Below are 17782 nucleotides of genomic sequence, written 5' to 3'. Positions count from 1 at the left end.
CCTGCTGCAATAACTCACCTTTTATCCCCATCTGTCAAACAGGAATTTAAATGTCCCCTCCCCTCTCTCCGCCCCCCCCCCTTTCCCAGGCTCTGTACTTGCTCAAAAACTTCTTCCAGTTGTGGCGAAAGGTCTTCGACCTGACCCATTAACTCTATTTCTTTCTCCACAGATGCTGCCTGACTTGCTGAGTATTTCCAGCATTTTCTGTTTTTATTTCAGATTTCCAGCATCCGCAGTATTTTGCTTTTGATTTAAATGTCCAAACGGCTGCCAGCTGAAACACGGCTCCTTCATATTTAACTGCCGGCGGGACGTCCAAGTTTGGGAACGGGGCGCTCCCAGCAGATGACACTGGGTCGTGCGCGGTTCTTCAGCGAGTTGGAGCCGGGATTTCTGCCCGCTCCAAAAAAACATGATTTTATTTGCCCCCCTGCCCCCAGACTTTCATTTTAAAATTAAGCCCCACAGGACATAGCTGCTAGACTGGGCCTGCGGCAGGTGGTGAGCGAACCAACACGGGGGAAAAACTTACTTGACCTCGTCCTCACCAATCTACCTGTCGCAAATGCATCTGTCCATGACAGTATTGGTCGGAGTGACCACCGCACAGTCCTCATGGAGATGAAATCCCGTCTTCGCACTGAGGACACCATCCAACGTGTTGTGTGGCACTACCACCATGCTAAATGGGATAGATTCAGAACAGATCTGGCAGTTCAAAATTGGGCATCCATGAGGCGCTGTGGGCCATCAGCAGCAGCAGAATTGTATTCCAGCACAATCTGTAACCTCATGGCCCGGCATATTCCTCACTCTACCATTACCAACAAGCCAGGGGATCAACCCTGGTTCAATGAGGAGTGTAGAAGAGCATGCCAGGAGCAGCACCAGGCGTACCTAAAAATGAGGTGCCAACCTGGTGAAGCTACAACTCAGGACTACATGCATGCTAAACAGCGGAAGCAACATGCTATAGACAGAGCTAAGCGATTCCACAACCAACGGATCAGATCAAAGCTCTGCAGTCCTGCCACATCCAGTCGTGAATGGTGGTGGACAATTAAACAACTAACGGGAGGAGGAGGCTCTGCAAACATCCCCATTCTCAATGATGGCGGAGTCCAGCACGTGAGTGCAAAAGACAAGGCTGAAGCGTTTGCAAAAATCTTCAGCCAGAAGTGCCGAGTGGATAATCCATCTCAGCATCCTCCCGATATCCCCACCATCACGGAAGCCAGTCTTCGGCCAATTCGATTCACTCCACGTGATATCAAGAAACGGCTGAGTGCACTGGATACAGCAAAGGCTATGGGCCCCGACAACATCCCAGCTGTAGTGCTGAAGACTTGTGCTCCAGAACTAGCTGTGCCTCTAGCCAAGCTGTTCCAGTACAGCTACAACACTGGCATCCACCCGACAATGTGGAAAATTGCCCAGGTATGTCCTGTCCACAAAAAGCAGGACAAATCTAATCCGGCCAATTACCGCCCCATCAGTCTACTCTCAATCATCAGCAAAGTGATGGAAGGTGTCGTCGACAGTGCTATCAAGCGGCACTTACTCACCAATAACCTGCTCACCAATGCTCAGTTTGGGTTCCGCCAGGACCACTCGGCTCCAGACCTCATTACAGCCTTGGTCCAAACATGGACAAAAGAGCTGAATTCCAGAGGTGAGGTGAGAGTGACTGCCCTTGACATCAAGGCAGCATTTGACCGAGTGTGGCACCAAGGAGCCCTAGTAAAATTGAAGTCAATGGGAATCAGGGGGAAAACTCTCCAGTGGCTGGAGTCATACCTAGCACAAAGGAAGATGGTAGTGGTTGTTGGAGGCCAAGCATCTCAGCCCCAGGGCATTGCTGCAGGAGTTCCTCAGGGCAGTGTCCTAGGCCCAACCATCTTCAGCTGCTTCATCAATGACCTTCCCTCCATCATAAGGTCAGAAATGGGGATGTTCGCTGATGACTGCACAGTGTTCAGTTCCATTCGCAACCCCTCAGATAATGAAGCAGTCCGAGCCCGCATGCAGCAAGACCTGGACAACATCCAGGCTTGGGCTGATAAGTGGCAAGTAACATTCGCGCCAGATAAGTGCCAGGCAATGACCATCTCCAACAAGAGAGTGTCTAACCACCTCCCCTTGACATTCAACGGCATTACCATCGCCGAATCCCCCACCATCAACATCCTGGGGGTCACCATTGACCAGAAACTTAACTGGACCAGCCATATAAATACTGTGGCTACGAGAGCAGGTCAGAGGCTGGGTATTCTGCGGCGAGTGACTCACCTCCTGACTCCCCAAAGCCTTTCCACCGCTCAAGGCACAAGTCAGGAGTGTGATGGAATACTCTCCACTTGCCTGGATGAGTGCAGCTCCAACAACACTCAAGAAGCTCGACACCATCCAAGATAAAGCAGCCCGCTTGATTGGCACCCCATCCACCACCCTAAACGTTCACTCCCTTCACCACCGGCGCACTGTGGCTGCAGTGTGCACCATCCACAGGATGCACTGCAGCAACTCGCCAAGGCTTCTTCGACAGCACCTCCCAAACCCGCGACCTCTACCACCTAGAAGGACAAGGGCAGCAGGCGCATGGGAACAACACCACCTGCACGTTCCCCTCCAAGTCACACACCATCCCGACTTGGAAATATATCGCCGTTCCTTCATTGTCGCTGGGTCAAAATCCTGGAACTCCCTTCCTAACAGCACTGTGGGAGAACCGTCACCACACGGACTGCAGCGGTTCAAGAAGGCGGCTCACCACCACCTTCTCAAGGGCAATTAGGGATGGGCAATAAATGCCGGCCTTGCCAGCGACGCCCACATCCCGTGAACGAATAAAAAAAAAGGTCCAAAGTCACCTGTTCCTTCAAAGCATGTTACACTTACCACACACCATTTATCAAATTACTCAGATACTGTATTCCAAAATGTCATTTTCTGAAAGACCTGAGAGAGGTCTATAAAATTATGAAGGGGTTTGATAGGCTAGACGTAGAGAAGATGTTTCCACTTGTGGGGGGAGACCAGAACTCGGTTCACAAATATAAGATAGTCACTAATAAATCCAACAGGGAATTCAGGAGAAACTTCTAGGAACATAGGAACAGGAGTAGGCCATTCAGCCCCTCGTGCCTGCTCCGCCATTTGATAAGATCATGGCTGATCTGTGATCTAACTCCATATACCTGCCTTTGGCCCATATCCCTTAATACCTTTGATTGCCAAAAAGCTATCCATCTCACATTTAAATTTAGCAATTGAGCTAGTATCAATTGCCGTTTGCGGAAGGGAGTTCCAAACTTCTACCACCCTTTGTGTGTAGAAATGTTTTCTAATCTCGCTCCTGAAAGGTCTGGCTCTAATTTTTAGACTGTGCCCCCGACTCCTAGAATCCCCAATCTGCGGAAATAGTTTCTCTCTATCCACCCTATCCATTCCCCTTAATATCTTATAAACTTCGATCAGATCACCCCTTAACCTTCAAAACTCCAGAGAATACAACCCCAATTTGTGTAATCTCTCCTCGTAACTTAACCCTTGAAGTCCAGGTATCATTCCTGTAAACCTACGCTGCACTCCCTCCAAGGCCAATATGTCCTTCCGAAGGTGCGGTGCCCAGAACTGCTCACAGTACTCCAGGTGCGGTCCAACCAGGGTTTTGTATAGCTGCAGCAAAACTTCTGCCCCCTTGTACTCCAGTCCTCTAGATATAAAGGCCTATTATTTTCTGCACCTGTTCATGACACTTCAATGATCTATGTACCTGAACCCCTCGGTCCCTTTGGACATCCACTGTTTTTAAACTTTTTACCATTTAGGAAGTACCCTGTTCTATCCTTTCTTGATCCAAAGTGGATGACCTCACATTTGTCTACACTGAATTCCATTTGCCACAGTTTTGCCCATTCACCTAATCTATCAATATCGCTTTGTAATTTTATGTTTTCATCTACACTGCTTACAATACCACCAATCTTTGTGTCATCGGCAAACGTAGCTATGAGACTTTCTGTGCCTTCATCTAAGTCGTTAATAAATATTGTGAATAATTGAGGCCCCAAGACAGATCCCTGCGGGACTCCACTAGTCACATCCTGCCAATGTGAGTACCTACCCATTATCCCTACTCTCTGTCGCCTTTCACTCAGCCAACTTCCAAGTCCGTACTTTTCCCTCGATTCCATGGGCTTCTATCTTAGCTAACAGTCTCTTATGTGGGACCTTATCAAATGCCCTCTGGAAGTCCATATAAATAACATCTATTGACAGTCCCCTGTCCACTACTTTAGTCACCTCTTCAAAAAATTCAATCAGGTTTGTCAGGCACGACGTACCTTTCACAAATCCATGCTGGCTCTCTCTGATTAATTGAAAATTCTCGAGGTCTTCAGTCACCCTATCCTTAATTATAGACTCCAGCATTTTCCCCACAACAGATGTTCGGCTAACTGGTCTATAATTCCCTGGTTTCCCTCTCTCTCCTTTCTTAAAAAGCGGAGTGATGTGCAATTTTCCAATCCAGAGGGACAGTTCCTGAATCTAGAGAACTTTGAAGGATTATAGTTAGGGCATAGTTAGGGCATTCTTTACCCAGAGAATGGTTAGAATGTGGAATTTGCTACCATAAGTTTCAAAGTTGCAGATGACATGAAACTTGGAAATGTAGTAACAGACTTCAGGAGGACAGAGACAGGCTGGTGAAATGGGCAGACACATGGCAGATGAAATTTAACACAGAGAAGTGTGAAGTAATGCATTTTGGTAGGAAGAATGAGGAGAGGCAATATAAACTAAATGGTACAATTTTAAAGGGGGTGCAGGAACAGAGAGACCTGGGGGTATATGTACACAAATCTTTGAAGGTGGCAGGACAAGTTGAGCATGCTATTAAAAAAGCAAATGGGATCCTGGGCTTTATTAATAGAGGCATAGAGTACAAAACAAAGGAAATTATGCTAAACCTTTATAAAACACTGGTTAGGCCTCAGCTGGAGTATTGTGTTTAATTCTGGGCACCACACTTTAGGAAGGATGTCAAGGCCTTAGAGAGGGTGCAGAGGAGATTTACTAGAATGGTTCAAGGGATGAGGGACTTCAGTTATGTGGAGAGACTGGAGAAGCTGGGATTGTTCTCCTTAGAACAGAGAAGGTTAAGAGGAGATTTAATAGAGGTTCAAAATCATGCACAGTTTTGATAGAGTAAATAAGGAGAAAATGTTTCCAGTGGCAGAAGGGTCAGTAACCAGTGCCAGAGGCGATTTGAGGAAACATTTTTTATTGCAGCGAGTTGTTATGATCTGGAATGCACTGCCAGAAAGAGTGGTGGAAGCAGATTCAGTAGTAACTTTCAAAAGGGAATTGGATACATACTTGAAGGGAAAAAATCTGCAGGGCTATGGTACTAATTGGATAGCTCTGTCAAAGAGCTGACACAGGCACAATGGATCGAATGGCCTCCTCCTGTGCTGTACCTACTATGATACTATGATAAGGAGTAGTTGAGGCGATTGGCATAGATGCATTTAAGGGGAAGCTAGATAAATACACGAGGGAGAAAGAAATAGAAGGATATGGTGATAGGGTGAGATGAAGAGGGGTGGGAGGAGGCTCGTGTGGAGCATAAACGCTGGCATAGACCAGTTGGGCCGAATGGCCAGTTTCTGTGCTGTAAATTCTATAATTTATATTTGAAACACTAACTGGAATCAAAGCCAGGACCTTCCTGGTCTCTTGTTGTTTTAATTCTACATCAGGCGGTGCAGTTAGCAACGGGGCCTGGGAGCACTGGAGCTTGAACCTTTCCCCAGCAGCCAGTGGTCCTGGAAACACTGGAGCATAAATCTTTCCCCAGCAGTCTGTGGTCCTGGAAACACTTGAGCATAAACCTTTCCCAGCAGCCAGTGGTCCTGGAAACACTGGAGCTTGAACCTTTCCCAGCAGCCAGTGGCCCTGGAAACACTGGAGCATAAACCTTTCCCAGCAGTCTGTGGTCCTGGAAACAGTGGAGCATAAACCTTTCCCAGCAGCCAGTGGCCCTGGAAACACTGGAGCATAAACCTTTCCCCAGCAGCCAGTGGTCCTGGAAACACTGGAGCATAAACCTTTCCCAGCAGCCAGTGGCCCTGGAAACACTGGAGCATAAACCTTTCCCAGCAGCCAGTGGTCCTGGAAACACTGGAGCATGAACCTTTCCCAGCAGCCAGTGGTCCTGGAAACACTGGAGCATAAACCTTTCCCAGCAGCCAGTGGTCCTGGAAACACTGGAGCATAAACCTTTCCCAGCAGTCTGTGGTCCTGGAAACAGTGGAGCATAAACCTTTCCCCAGCAGCCAGTGGCCCTGGAAACACTGGAGCATAAACCGTTCCCAGCAGCCAGTGGCCCTGGAAGCACTGGAGCATAAACCTTTCCCAGCAGCCAGTGGCCCTGGAAACACTGGAGCATGAACCTTTCCCCAGCAGCCAGTGGCCCTGGAAACACTGGAGCATGAACCTTTCCCAGCAGCCAGTGGCCCTGGAAACACTGGAGCATGAACCTTTCCCCAGCAGCCAGTGGCCCTGGAAACACTGGAGCATGAACCTTTTCCCAGCAGTCTGTGGTCCTGGAAACACTGGAGCATGAACCTTTCCCCAGCAGCCAGTGGCCCTGGAAACACTGGAGCATGAACCTTTTCCCAGCAGTCTGTGGTCCTGGAAACACTGGAGCATGAACCTTTCCCAGCAGCCAGTGGCCCTGGAAACACTGGAGCATGAACCTTTTCCCTGTAGCCACAATAGGTGACTCTCAGAGCAGGCTCTTCCAATCAAGTACCACACCTACCTGAAGATTCAGCAGTACGGCAGTAAAGCCCTTTTAAACCTTATTCTTCGTTCAGCCCATTTCTCATTCCCCAACCTCCCATATAGCAGTAATTAAGGTGCTCAGTAAAAAAAAGTTACTTTCCCCTGAAAGGGTGGTGGAAGCAGATTCAATCATGGCTTTCAAAAAGGAAATATTTGAAGAGAAAAATTTGCAGGGCTACGGGGAAAGAGCGGGGAATGGGACTAACTGGATTGCTCTTACAAAGAGCCAGCGTGGGCTCAATGGGCTGAATGGCCTTCTGTGCTGTAACGATTCTATGAATAGGGTCGAGGGAGCAGGAGGTGGGTCTCATGGTCAAGATGAGCGCGGAGAGGGCATGAGGGGAGACAGGAGAGAAACTAGAAAAAGATGTGAGTTCAGGGCTAGGGCAGGGGGAACTGTAGGGGAAGTTTGACTTGGTGGGCTAGGGAAAGGGAGGGAAGTGGCAGAGGCAGCTGAATGGATGGTCTCAATCTTAGTGACTAAGAAGTCCATGAGCTCCTCACATTTGTTGTTGGAGGTGAGGGTGGAGGAGGCAGGGGAGAGCGGTTTAAGAAGACGGTCTGTGGTGAAGAGAAGCCGGGGGTTATCTTTACATTCCAGGATGATCCTGGAATAGTGAGCAGTTTTGGCAGAGGATAGCAGGAGCCGATAGTGATTTATGTGGTCCAGCCAGGTCTGGTGATGAATGGCTAAACTAGTTGTCCACTATAAACATTGAAATCTGTGTCCCTTGGACTTAAGGGTGTGCAGATGAGGGCCGTACCAGGGGCAACAACCAGGGTGAGAGAGAGTAATGGTTTTAATGGGGACGAAGGCATCAAAGGTGGAGGTGAGGGTGTGATTTAACAGATCGGTAGCTGCAGAAATGTTGTGATGAATGGAGGACCAAAGGCTAGACAGTTGGGAATCTGAAAGTGCCGTTGTAAATGACTTGGGGGAAGAGATTTTTTCCAATGGCGAACACAGAAGGACTGGGGTTGTGGGTGGAGAGGGATACAAGGAAGTGATCAGAGATGGCTTTATCAGTGGTTAACACTGATTTATGATAATTGACAAAAGACCCAGAGGGGAGATCAGAATTTTTTTTTTTAAATTCGCAGCGAGTTGTTCCACCCTCCATAAACTTGAGCTCATCCAAAACTTTGCTGTCCGTATCTTATCAAGTATTTATCAACTACCCTTTTGAAAGTTACTAATGAATCTGTTTCCACCACCCTTTCAGGCAGTGCATTCCTGATCATTACAACTCACTGCGAATAAGAAATTCTGATCTCCCCTCTGGTTCTTTTGCCAAATATCATTAATCAGTATCCTCTGGTTACTGACTGGTGAGAAAGGATTACACATCCTAACCACCCCTCTGTGTGAAGAAGTTAGGGTGACCTTCCTCTATGGTTGCTCACTGGGAGTCAGCATTCCTCAGGCACAACAAAGAGGAGAATCACCCCTGCTTTCTTTTTCTAACATTCTTATTTCATTTTTTTTGTGATTATATCACAACCTAATGCCCTCTAGTTATCGTCTCCCTGGCTAGGGAAAAAAATCTACAGTAAATTTACCCCATCATAACCTGAAGGCCTCTACTACATTACCCCTAATCTTCTTAGGTCCAATGAAAAAAGCCCATTTTTCAAATGGAACATAGGGTCAGGAAGAGGCCATTCAGCCCCTCTTCAATTAGACCACCCCTTAATCTTCTAAACTCAGGGGAATACAAGCCTAGTCTATGCAACCTGTCCTCATAATTTAACCCTTTTAGTCCCGGTATCATTCTGGTGAATCTGTGCTGCTCCCCCTCCAAGGCCGATATATCCTTCCTGAGGTGCGGTGCCCAGAACTGAACACAGTATCTCCAGATGGGGTCTAACCTGAGCTTTATATAATTGTAGCAGAATTTCCTCCCCTTTATAATCCAGCCCCCCCTTGAGATAGAGGCCAACATTCTGTTTGCCTTTTTGGTTGCTTTTTGGTACCAGTCTACTGGCTTTTAATGATTTTTGTACTTGGATTCCCAAAAGTCTTTGCTCCTCTACAGCCCCTGGTTTCTTACCATTTAGAAAATATTCCAATTTGTCTAGCTTGGATCCAATGAGAGAACTTAAACCCTCAATGGCAACAATGAGAGAATTTACCCCAATATGTGACAAAGAGTCACAGGAACAGACCTTATAATAGATTGGCACCAGTCCAGGTTATACGCTAAAGATTTATGACTCAACTTCAAAGTCTGCAATATAAATAAGATTAGCATATTTAAAATGTCATAACATTTTAAAATAAGCCTGAGGGAAGGGATTGAGGGAGTAATAAGTTAGCACAGTGCTCTTAAATCTTGGTTAAAGTATAACTGGACATAATGAAATGACAAACTACCTTGGTCAGGATTTTCCCATCCACAATGGCCTGTGACTGCCAGGGCCAGCTGAATGAAGTCACCACATCACATTTACGAAACATCTGGTGTTTACTTTCTTCAACCACTCCCACTCCTCCGCCATCAACAACGCTGGACACTTGCCACGGAAGCAGGTAGCTCGTCCCGGTGTCTTCGTTCAGCCTGCATCGCTGCCAAGATCAAATCAAAGCCAACCGTTAAACCCGGGCACTGACCATTAGTCCAATATCAACTCAATGCAGATTGCAATAAAGCAAAGAAAGGAAGGACTTAGGAACAGGAGGAGGCCATTCAGCCCCTCGAGCCTGTTCCGCCATTCAATTAGATCATGGCTGATCTGTATCTTAACTCCATTTACCCGTCTTGGTTCCATATCCCTTAACACTGTCACCTAACAAAAATCTGTCAATCTCAGTTTTGGAATTTTCAATTGACCCCCAGCCTCAACAGTTTTTTGGGGGAGAGAGTTCCAGATTTCCACTCCCCTTTGTGTGAAGAAATGCTTCCTGACATCACCCCCTGAACGGCCCAGCTCTAATTTTAAGATTGTGTCCCCTTGTTCTGGACTCTCCCACCAGAGGAAATAGTTTCTCTCTATCTTGGCATTGATGTAGTGCCTTTCACGACCTCAGGATGCCTCAAAGCACTTTACACTCTCGCCTCTGAGTCAGATGGTTGTGGGTTCGAGTCCCATTCCAGAGACTTGAGTGCATAATCCAGGCTGACACTCTCAATGCAGTACTGTAGGGGTGCTACACTGTCAGAGGTGCATTCTTTTGGATGAGGCGTTAAACAGAGGTCCCATCTGCCCTCTCAGGTGGATGTAAAAGATTCCATGGCACTATTTCAAAAAAGAGCAGGGGAGTTCTCCCCGATGTCCTGGCCAATATTTATCCCTCAACACCTAGAACAGATTATCTGTTAACGACCTCAGGATGTCCCAAAGCACATTACAGCCAACGAAGTACTTTTGAAGTGTAGTCACTGTTGTAATGTAGGAAACAGTAGGGGCAGCCAATTTGCGCACAGCAAGATCCCACAAACAGTAACGTGATAATGACCGGTCATTTTTTTTTAAAGTGATGTTGGTTGAGGGATAAATGTTAGTCAGGACACCAGGGAGAACTCCTCTGCTCTTCTTTGAATGGTGCCATGGGATCTTTTACATCCACCTGAGAGGGCAGACAGGGTCTCGGATTAACGCCTCATCCGAAAGACGGCACTTCCGACAGTGTAGCACTCCTTCAGTACGGGCACTGATGTGTCAGCCTGGATTATGTGCTCAAGTCTCTGGAGTGGGACTTGAACACACAACATTCTAACTCAGAGGCAACAGGGCTGCCCACTGAGCTGACACCTTAGTAACTTGGAGTACCTGTATGCAATTCTGATCACCACACTACAAAAGGGGGTGAGTAAGTATTGGCGAAGGTGCACAGAAGAGCAACAAGACAGACACCAATCTTAATGGGGGAAATGAATTTTGAGAAAATGTTTAAATAAAAATACAAACTCTTGAAGCAAGACAGAAGAATGTTAAGGGAGAATCTTGTTAAAAATATATAAAACATTAAATGTGGTTATACAAGGCAAACCCTGAATATATTACTTTAAAATTAGGCAGGATGAAACAGACCAGTGAAAACAAAGTTAGACGAGATACCCAAAATAACTTCTTTACACAAAGTCCGTTAAATGTTTAGCAAAATCTGTTAGGCACAGACATCAGGGGTGTTCAAAACACAGTCGGATGCTACACTGGGGAGCTGGGACACAAGACAGCACTTACATAGGGAGTTGTTATGATCTGGAATGCACTGCCTGAAAGAGTGGTGGAAGCAGATTCAATAATAACTTTCAAAAGGGAATTGGATAAATACTTGAAGGGAAAAATGTGCAGGAGTACAGGGAAAGAGCAGGGGAGTGGGACTAATTGGATAACTCGACCAAAGAGCTGGTATAGGCACTATGGGCCGAATGGCCTCCTTCTGTGCTGTATCATTCTATGATTCTATGACTTATGTTCTTCTACACATTGCATGTGTACCCTTGCAGCCTAACAATCCAAAAGGGACATGTACTCACCATGTAGGGATCAACAGACAGGAATCTGGTGCGAACTTTCACCTGTCCCTCCTGCAAGTCTTCAGGCAGACAACCCTCTTCCATCCTAAAATTCTCAGCAACCGGCTCCCCATTCTTCCCTAAAAACAGTAGAACCAAGAGGAGACACAGTTTACCCCTTTACTGAGATCAATTCTGGTACAGAATCTACCCCCCGCCCGATGCCTCAGTGAGTTTATCCAGTTTGGTACAGAGCCACACGGATCATAGTGTAGGGTGGTGTAGTGGTTATGTTACTGGACTAGTAATCCAGTGGGCCTGGACTAGTAATCCAGATGAACACTAGTTCAAATCCCACCTTGCAGTTCGAGAATTTAAATTTTGTTTTTTTAAAAATCTGGAATTTAAAAGCTGGTATCAGTAAAAAGCTGTCGAATTGTTGTAAAAACCCAACTGGTTCACTAATGTCCTTTAGGGAAGGAAACCTGCCGTCCTTACCCGGTCTGGCCTATATGTGACTCCAGACCCACACCAATGTAGTTGACTCTGAACTGCCCTCTGAAATGGCCTGAGCAAGACACTCAGTTGTACTAAGGATGGGCAATAAATGCCAGCTTTGCCAGTGACCACCACATCCCAAGAGTGAATAATTAAAAAAAGAGATTAGGGAGGTGCCAGATGCGAAACCTAGTCCGTGCTCAGTTATTAGGTGGCAGTAGGGATGTAACAATTGGGTTGGAGAAGCCTGTTTCCCGCTCCTGGTCACTATCCAGTGGCCATCTTGCTGGGATTGTATACACGGACACACAAGTGGACTTGTCGGTTAAGGCCCCTTCACACTCACAGTGAAGGCTCACGCATGAAGGATGCCCACTGATAAGATACTAGAGGCTGGTTGTACATTAGCCTTTAAGAGAAGAAAAGAAAAGTTGGAGCAGCGATAATGTGCGAGCACAGAGACTGGTAACTATCAGTTTTCCAGCCCGTCTACACTGCAAGGCTGGAACTGCAATTCTTACACAGGAAATCATTTTGCAATTCCAGATATATCCTTGGCTCTGGATCCATATTACTTCACTGCAACATCAAAGTTGCTGTTTAAATGCAGACTAAATCAGCTACTTTTAAAATTTGTACATTGAACGACTTTTTGAATTTGGCAAAGTTTCCAGTGGTGTGCCACAGGGCTCAGTGTTGGGTCCCTTGCTCTTTGTGGTATATATTAATGATTTGGACTTGAATGTAAGGGGCATGATTGGCAAATTTGCAGACGACACAAAAATTGGCCGTGTAGTTGATGGTGTCTACAGCTATCCTCTTCACTAAGAAGATATCAATGGGTTGGTGAAGTGCGCGGAAAAATGGCAAATGGAGTTCAACCCGGAGAAGTGTGAGGTAATGCACTTAGGGAGGGCAAACAGTAAAAGGGAATACGCAGTAAACGGGAATATATTGAGAGGGGTAGAGGAAGTGAGAGACCTTGGAGTGCATGTGCACAGGTCCCTGAAGGTGGCAGTACAGGTAGATAAGGTTGTGAAGAAGGCATACGGAATGCTCTCCGTTATTAGCCGAGGTATAGAATACAAAAGCAGGGATGTAATGATGGAACTGTATAAAACGCTGGTAAGGCCACAGCTGGAGTATTGTGCGCAGTTCTGGTCACCACATTACAGGAAGGATGTAATTGCTGTGGAGAGAGTGCAGAGAAGATTTACAAGAATGTTACCTGCTTGAAAATTGCAGGTACGAGGAGAGATTGGATAGGCTGGTGTTGTTTTCCTTGGAGCAGAGGAGGCTGAGGGGAGACTTGATTGAGGTGTACAAAATTATGAGGGGCCCAGATAGAGTAGACAGGAAGTACCTGTTTCTCCTAGCGGAGAGTTCAAGAACTAGAGGATATAGATTTAAGCTGATTGGCAGAAGGATTAGAGGGGACATGAGGAAAAACTTTTTCACCCAGAGGGTGGTGGGTGTATGGAATTCGCTGCCTGAGTTGGTGGTAGAGGCAGGGACCCTCAACTCTTTTAAGAAGTACCTGGACCTGCACCTAAAGTACTGTAAGCTGCAGGACTACAGACCGGGTGCTGGAAGGTGGGATTAGAATGGGCACCTGGTTGTTCTTCAAGCCGGCGTAGACATAATGGGCCAAATGGCCCCTTTCTGTGCTGTATCTTTTCTATGGTTCTATGGTTCTAACCAGAGGGGTGATGAGGAGAAATTTTATTATGCAGCGAGTTGTGATGATCTGGAACGCACTGCCTGAAAGGATGGTGGAAGCAGATTCAATAGTAAATTTCAAAAGGGAATTGGATAAATACTTAAAGGGGAAAATTTACAGGGCTATGGGACTAATTGGATAGCTCTTTCAAAGAGCCGACACAGGCACGATGGGCCAAATGGCCTCTTTTGGTGCTGTATGATTCCACGTGGTTTAAACAGAAAACATGCTGCATATTTACTTGATGGAGCTCTGTCCCCTGTACTCACCACAGGTCTGCCCACTGCATCAATGTCATATCCTTAATTAAAAAACAACCCTTGCTGTGTTAATTAACCTCTCTCTCCATCAATACCTTTCTCTATATTAAATCGCTACCACTATAGTTATTGCTTCTCTGATTTTTCCACTCTACTTCCTCTTCACTTCCAAATAATCTGATTTCCCGTTCTTGCTCCTCCCTATATCACACTGTGCTGAAATCAAAACTCACTGTACTGTTCCTGTTTATTCTTTCCCGGACCTTCAAAACTGTTCCAGTTCCTACCTCCACAACTTTACCCTTCCCCTCGCAGGTTTTTAAAGCCTACACTGGTGTCACTTAACTGCTCAATTTATCTCCTCCTCGTCCCTTGTACTATCCTGCGCAGTGGGCCTTGGACCTTTACCTACACTGCCAGATATTATATCTTTCACCAGCATCTATAGCCATTGCTTCTTCAATCCATTGTCTTTAAAGCATACAGGTTACAGATGTTTACAAGTACGCTACTAAAAAGACTTGCATTTATATAGCGCCTTTCTCAACCTCAGGATATCCTAATGCACTTTACAGCCAATGAAGTACTTTTGAAGTGTTGTAATGTAGGAAACGTAGCAGCCAATTTGTGCACAGCAAGATCCCACAAACAGCAATGTGATAATGATCAGATAATCTGTTTTAGTGATGTTGGTTGAGGGGTGGATATTGGCCAGGACGCTGGGGAGAACTAGGCAGTCTTCTTCGAATAGTGCCCCCATTGGATCTTTTACATCCACCTAAGAGGGCAGACGGGGCCTCGGTTTAATTTCTCATCCAAAAGATAGCACCTCCGACAGTGCAGCACTCCCTCAGTACTGCACTGGGAGCGATAGCCTGGATTTTGTGCTCAAGTCTCTGGAGTGGGCCTTGAACCCACGACCTTCTGACTCAGAGGCGAGTGTGATACCCACAGTGCCACGGATAACACCTTAGGAAGAAGAGGGAAAATTGCAGTTATACCAAACCCTGTCACATCTTAAACATCTCAAAAGCAAGTCACATACAGTGAGTCACTTTATGAAGTGCAGGGACTGTTATGTAGGCAAATACAGCAACCATTTTGTGCACAAAACAGCATGGAGATGTTGGTGACATTGGTCAAGGAAGGGATGTCAGACAGGTTACCGGGAGAACTCCTTTGGGGGGGGGTCAGTACAACTGCTCATCTGAAGGATGTCACACCTCACAATGCAACACTCCCTCTGTATTGCACTGGACTGTCAGTTTAGATTACATATTCTAACTGAACCAATTACCCTGATCTTGCATCAGAAAAATATCCCCGTATGTTTCCCAAGTGGAGCTGAACATCTAAAACTGCACAGCCATAACAATAGCAGCTATAAAAAAAAACTGACAGCAGTAATAGCATCAATAGTTGTACCTTTAACATTGAAAACTCAAAACTGCAAAACAAAACTTTAAATGGGACCCATTACAATATAGTATAAAAAATTGGTTAGGCCACAGCTCGAGTACTGTGTACAGTTCTGGTCACCACATTACAGGAAAGATGTGATTGCACTAGAGAGGGTGCAGAGAGAATTAACGAGGATGTTGCCAGGACTGGAGAATTTTAGCTGTGAGGAAAGATTGGATAGACTGGGGTTGTTTTCCTTGGAACAGAGGAGGCTGAGAGAAGATTTAATTGAGGTGTACAAAATGATGAGGGGCCAAGATAGAGTGGATAGGAAGGACCCATTTCCCTTAGCAGAGGGGTCAATAACCAGGGGGCATAGATTTAAAGTGATTGGTAGAAGGATTAGAGGGGAGTTGAAGAGAAATTTTTTCACCCAGAGGGTGGTGGGGGTCTGGAACTCACTGCCTGAGAGGGTGATAGAGGCAGAAACCCTCAACTCATTTAAAAGGTGCTTGGATGTGCATTTGAAGTGTCGTAACCTACAGGGCTACGGACCAAGTGCTGGAAAGTGGGATTAAGCTGGATAGCCCTTTTTCGGCCGGCATGGACACGATGGGCTGAATGGCCTCCTTCTGTGCTGTAACTTTCTATGATTCTATAGCAAATGGTGATTGATTGTGTGGAACGCTGTTAAATGACCTTCATTCTAACTCCTCGAGTACTAAGGCCCCCATCTATGCTTATGTCACCTCCAGACTCGACTATTCCAATGCTCTCCTGGCCGGCCTCCCATCTTCCACCCTCCATAAACTTGAGCTCATCCAAAACTCTGCTGGCTGTATGGAACTCACACCAAGTCCTTCACCCATCACCCCTGTGCTCGCTGACCTACATTGGCTCCCGGTCCAACAACGCCTCGATTTTAAAGTTCTTGTCCTCATGTTCAAATCCTTCCATGGCCTCGCCCCTCCCTATCTCTGTAACCTCCTCCAGCCCTACAACCCTCCGAGATCTCTGCGCTCCTCCAATTCTGGCCTCTCGTGAATCCCTGATTTTAATCGCTTCACCATTGGCGGCCGTGCCTTCAGCTGCCTAGGTCCTAAGCTCTGGAATTCCCTCCCTAAACCTCTCCACCTCTCTCTCCTCCTTTAGATGCTGCTTAAAACCTACCTCTTTGACCAAACCTGTCGTAATATCACCTTCTTTGACTCAACGCCAATTTTTGTTTGATAATCGTTCCTGTGAAGGGCCTTGGGACGTTTTACTACTTTAAAGGTGCTATATAAATGCAAGTTGTTGTTGTTTTTAACCCAGTCTCAGTCATTATTAATTCCCTGTATAAATTTAATATATTAAAAAAAATCTTACATCTGAAGCAAATTAATAACGTGTTGCTAAAGTGACACTCACCGGGCCGAGAGTTTAATACAACTTGCTGAATCAACGCCATTCATGAAGTGCAGCCCAACTGTAGTGTAATAACTGCTGTCCTAGGGGAATGAAGCACAGGCAGTTTGTTCTGATCTTATAAAAGATGTCGTAAAATAGCGGAATTGGACATCCATCGACAGTAAAAAGAAGAGTGTTCAAACTTTCTTTTCCCCTCTACTTTACACCCACTCCCCAACTGAGAAAGTCGATCGACAACCGGTTCTTCTGGGTTTGTTCTCCTTACAGCAGAGAAGGTTAAGGGGAGATTTGATAGGGGTGTTCAAAATTACAAAGGGTTTTGATAGAGTAAATAAGGGGAAACTGTTTCCACTGGCAGAAGGGCCGGTCACCAAAGGACGCAGATTTAAAGTGATCGGCAAATGAACCAGAGGCGAGATGAGAAGAATTTTTGTTTTAAACACAGTGAGTTATGATCCGGAATGCACTGCCTGAAAGGGCAGTGGAAGCAGATTCAATAATAACTTTCAAAAGAGAACTAGCCAGGGCTTTCTGAGGGACAGAGATTCCCGCACCAAGCAGACCCCCCAGCGCAGTAGGCAACATTGTTACTCTATCAATGTCTCTCACCGTCACTTTGTATCGCCGTCTCTCACCGTCACTTTGTATCGCCGTCTCTCACCGTCACTTTGTATCGCCGTCTCTCACCGTCACTTTGTATCGCCGTCTCTCACCGTCACTTTGTACTTTGTACCAATATGTCCCAGAGGCCCACACTGGGGGCAGCGAGCACACTCTCACTCTCTCTCTTTCACTCTCTCTCTCTCTTTCACTCTTACACTCTCTCTTTCACTCTTACACTCTCTCTTACACTCTCACACTCTCTCTCTTACTCTCTCTCTCTCTCTCTCATACACTCTCTCTCTCTCTCTCATACACTCTCTCTCTCTCTCTCTCTCTCATACACTCTCTCTCTCTCTCTCTCTCATACACTCTCTCTCTCTCTCTCTCTCATACACTCTCTCTCTCTCTCTCTCTCATACACTCTCTCTCTCTCTCTCTCTCATACACTCTCTCTCTCTCTCTCTCTCATACACTCTCTCTCTCTCTCTCTCATACACTCTCTCTCTCTCTCTCTCATACACTCTCTCTCTCTCTCTCTCTCTCATACACTCTCTCTCTCTCTCTCTCTCATACAC

The 17782-nt window shown here is 46.2% G+C and overlaps 1 protein-coding gene across 8 annotated transcripts in view; it reads right to left on the bottom strand.

The window, feature by feature from the left end:
- The window catches only part of ptgr2 (prostaglandin reductase 2), an 81969-nt gene that overhangs the window by 45012 nt on the left and 19175 nt on the right, over positions 1–17782 (bottom strand). For 3 of the 8 annotated variants that reach the window (XM_067991115.1, XM_067991113.1, XM_067991107.1), the window contains exons 1-4: positions 17214–17782; positions 16605–16684; positions 11337–11455; positions 9230–9421 (exon numbers count right to left, since the gene is read on the bottom strand). The exon at positions 17214–17782 is cut by the window's right edge. In XM_067991115.1, the coding sequence (XP_067847216.1) occupies positions 9230–9421; positions 11337–11455; positions 16605–16644 (351 nt within the window). In that variant the 5' untranslated portion in view covers positions 16645–16684; positions 17214–17782. The remainder of the gene's footprint in view (positions 1–9229; positions 9422–11336; positions 11456–16604; positions 16685–17213) is intronic. The other 5 variants (XM_067991108.1, XM_067991109.1, XM_067991110.1 and 2 more) reach the window with 4 other exon arrangements.

The sequence above is a fragment of the Heptranchias perlo genome, chromosome 10, assembly GCF_035084215.1.
Source record: "Heptranchias perlo isolate sHepPer1 chromosome 10, sHepPer1.hap1, whole genome shotgun sequence".
Taxonomy (NCBI): Eukaryota; Metazoa; Chordata; class Chondrichthyes; order Hexanchiformes; family Hexanchidae; genus Heptranchias; species Heptranchias perlo.
Note: the sequence above shows the minus strand (reverse complement) of the source record. Positions and strands in the feature narration are given on the sequence as shown.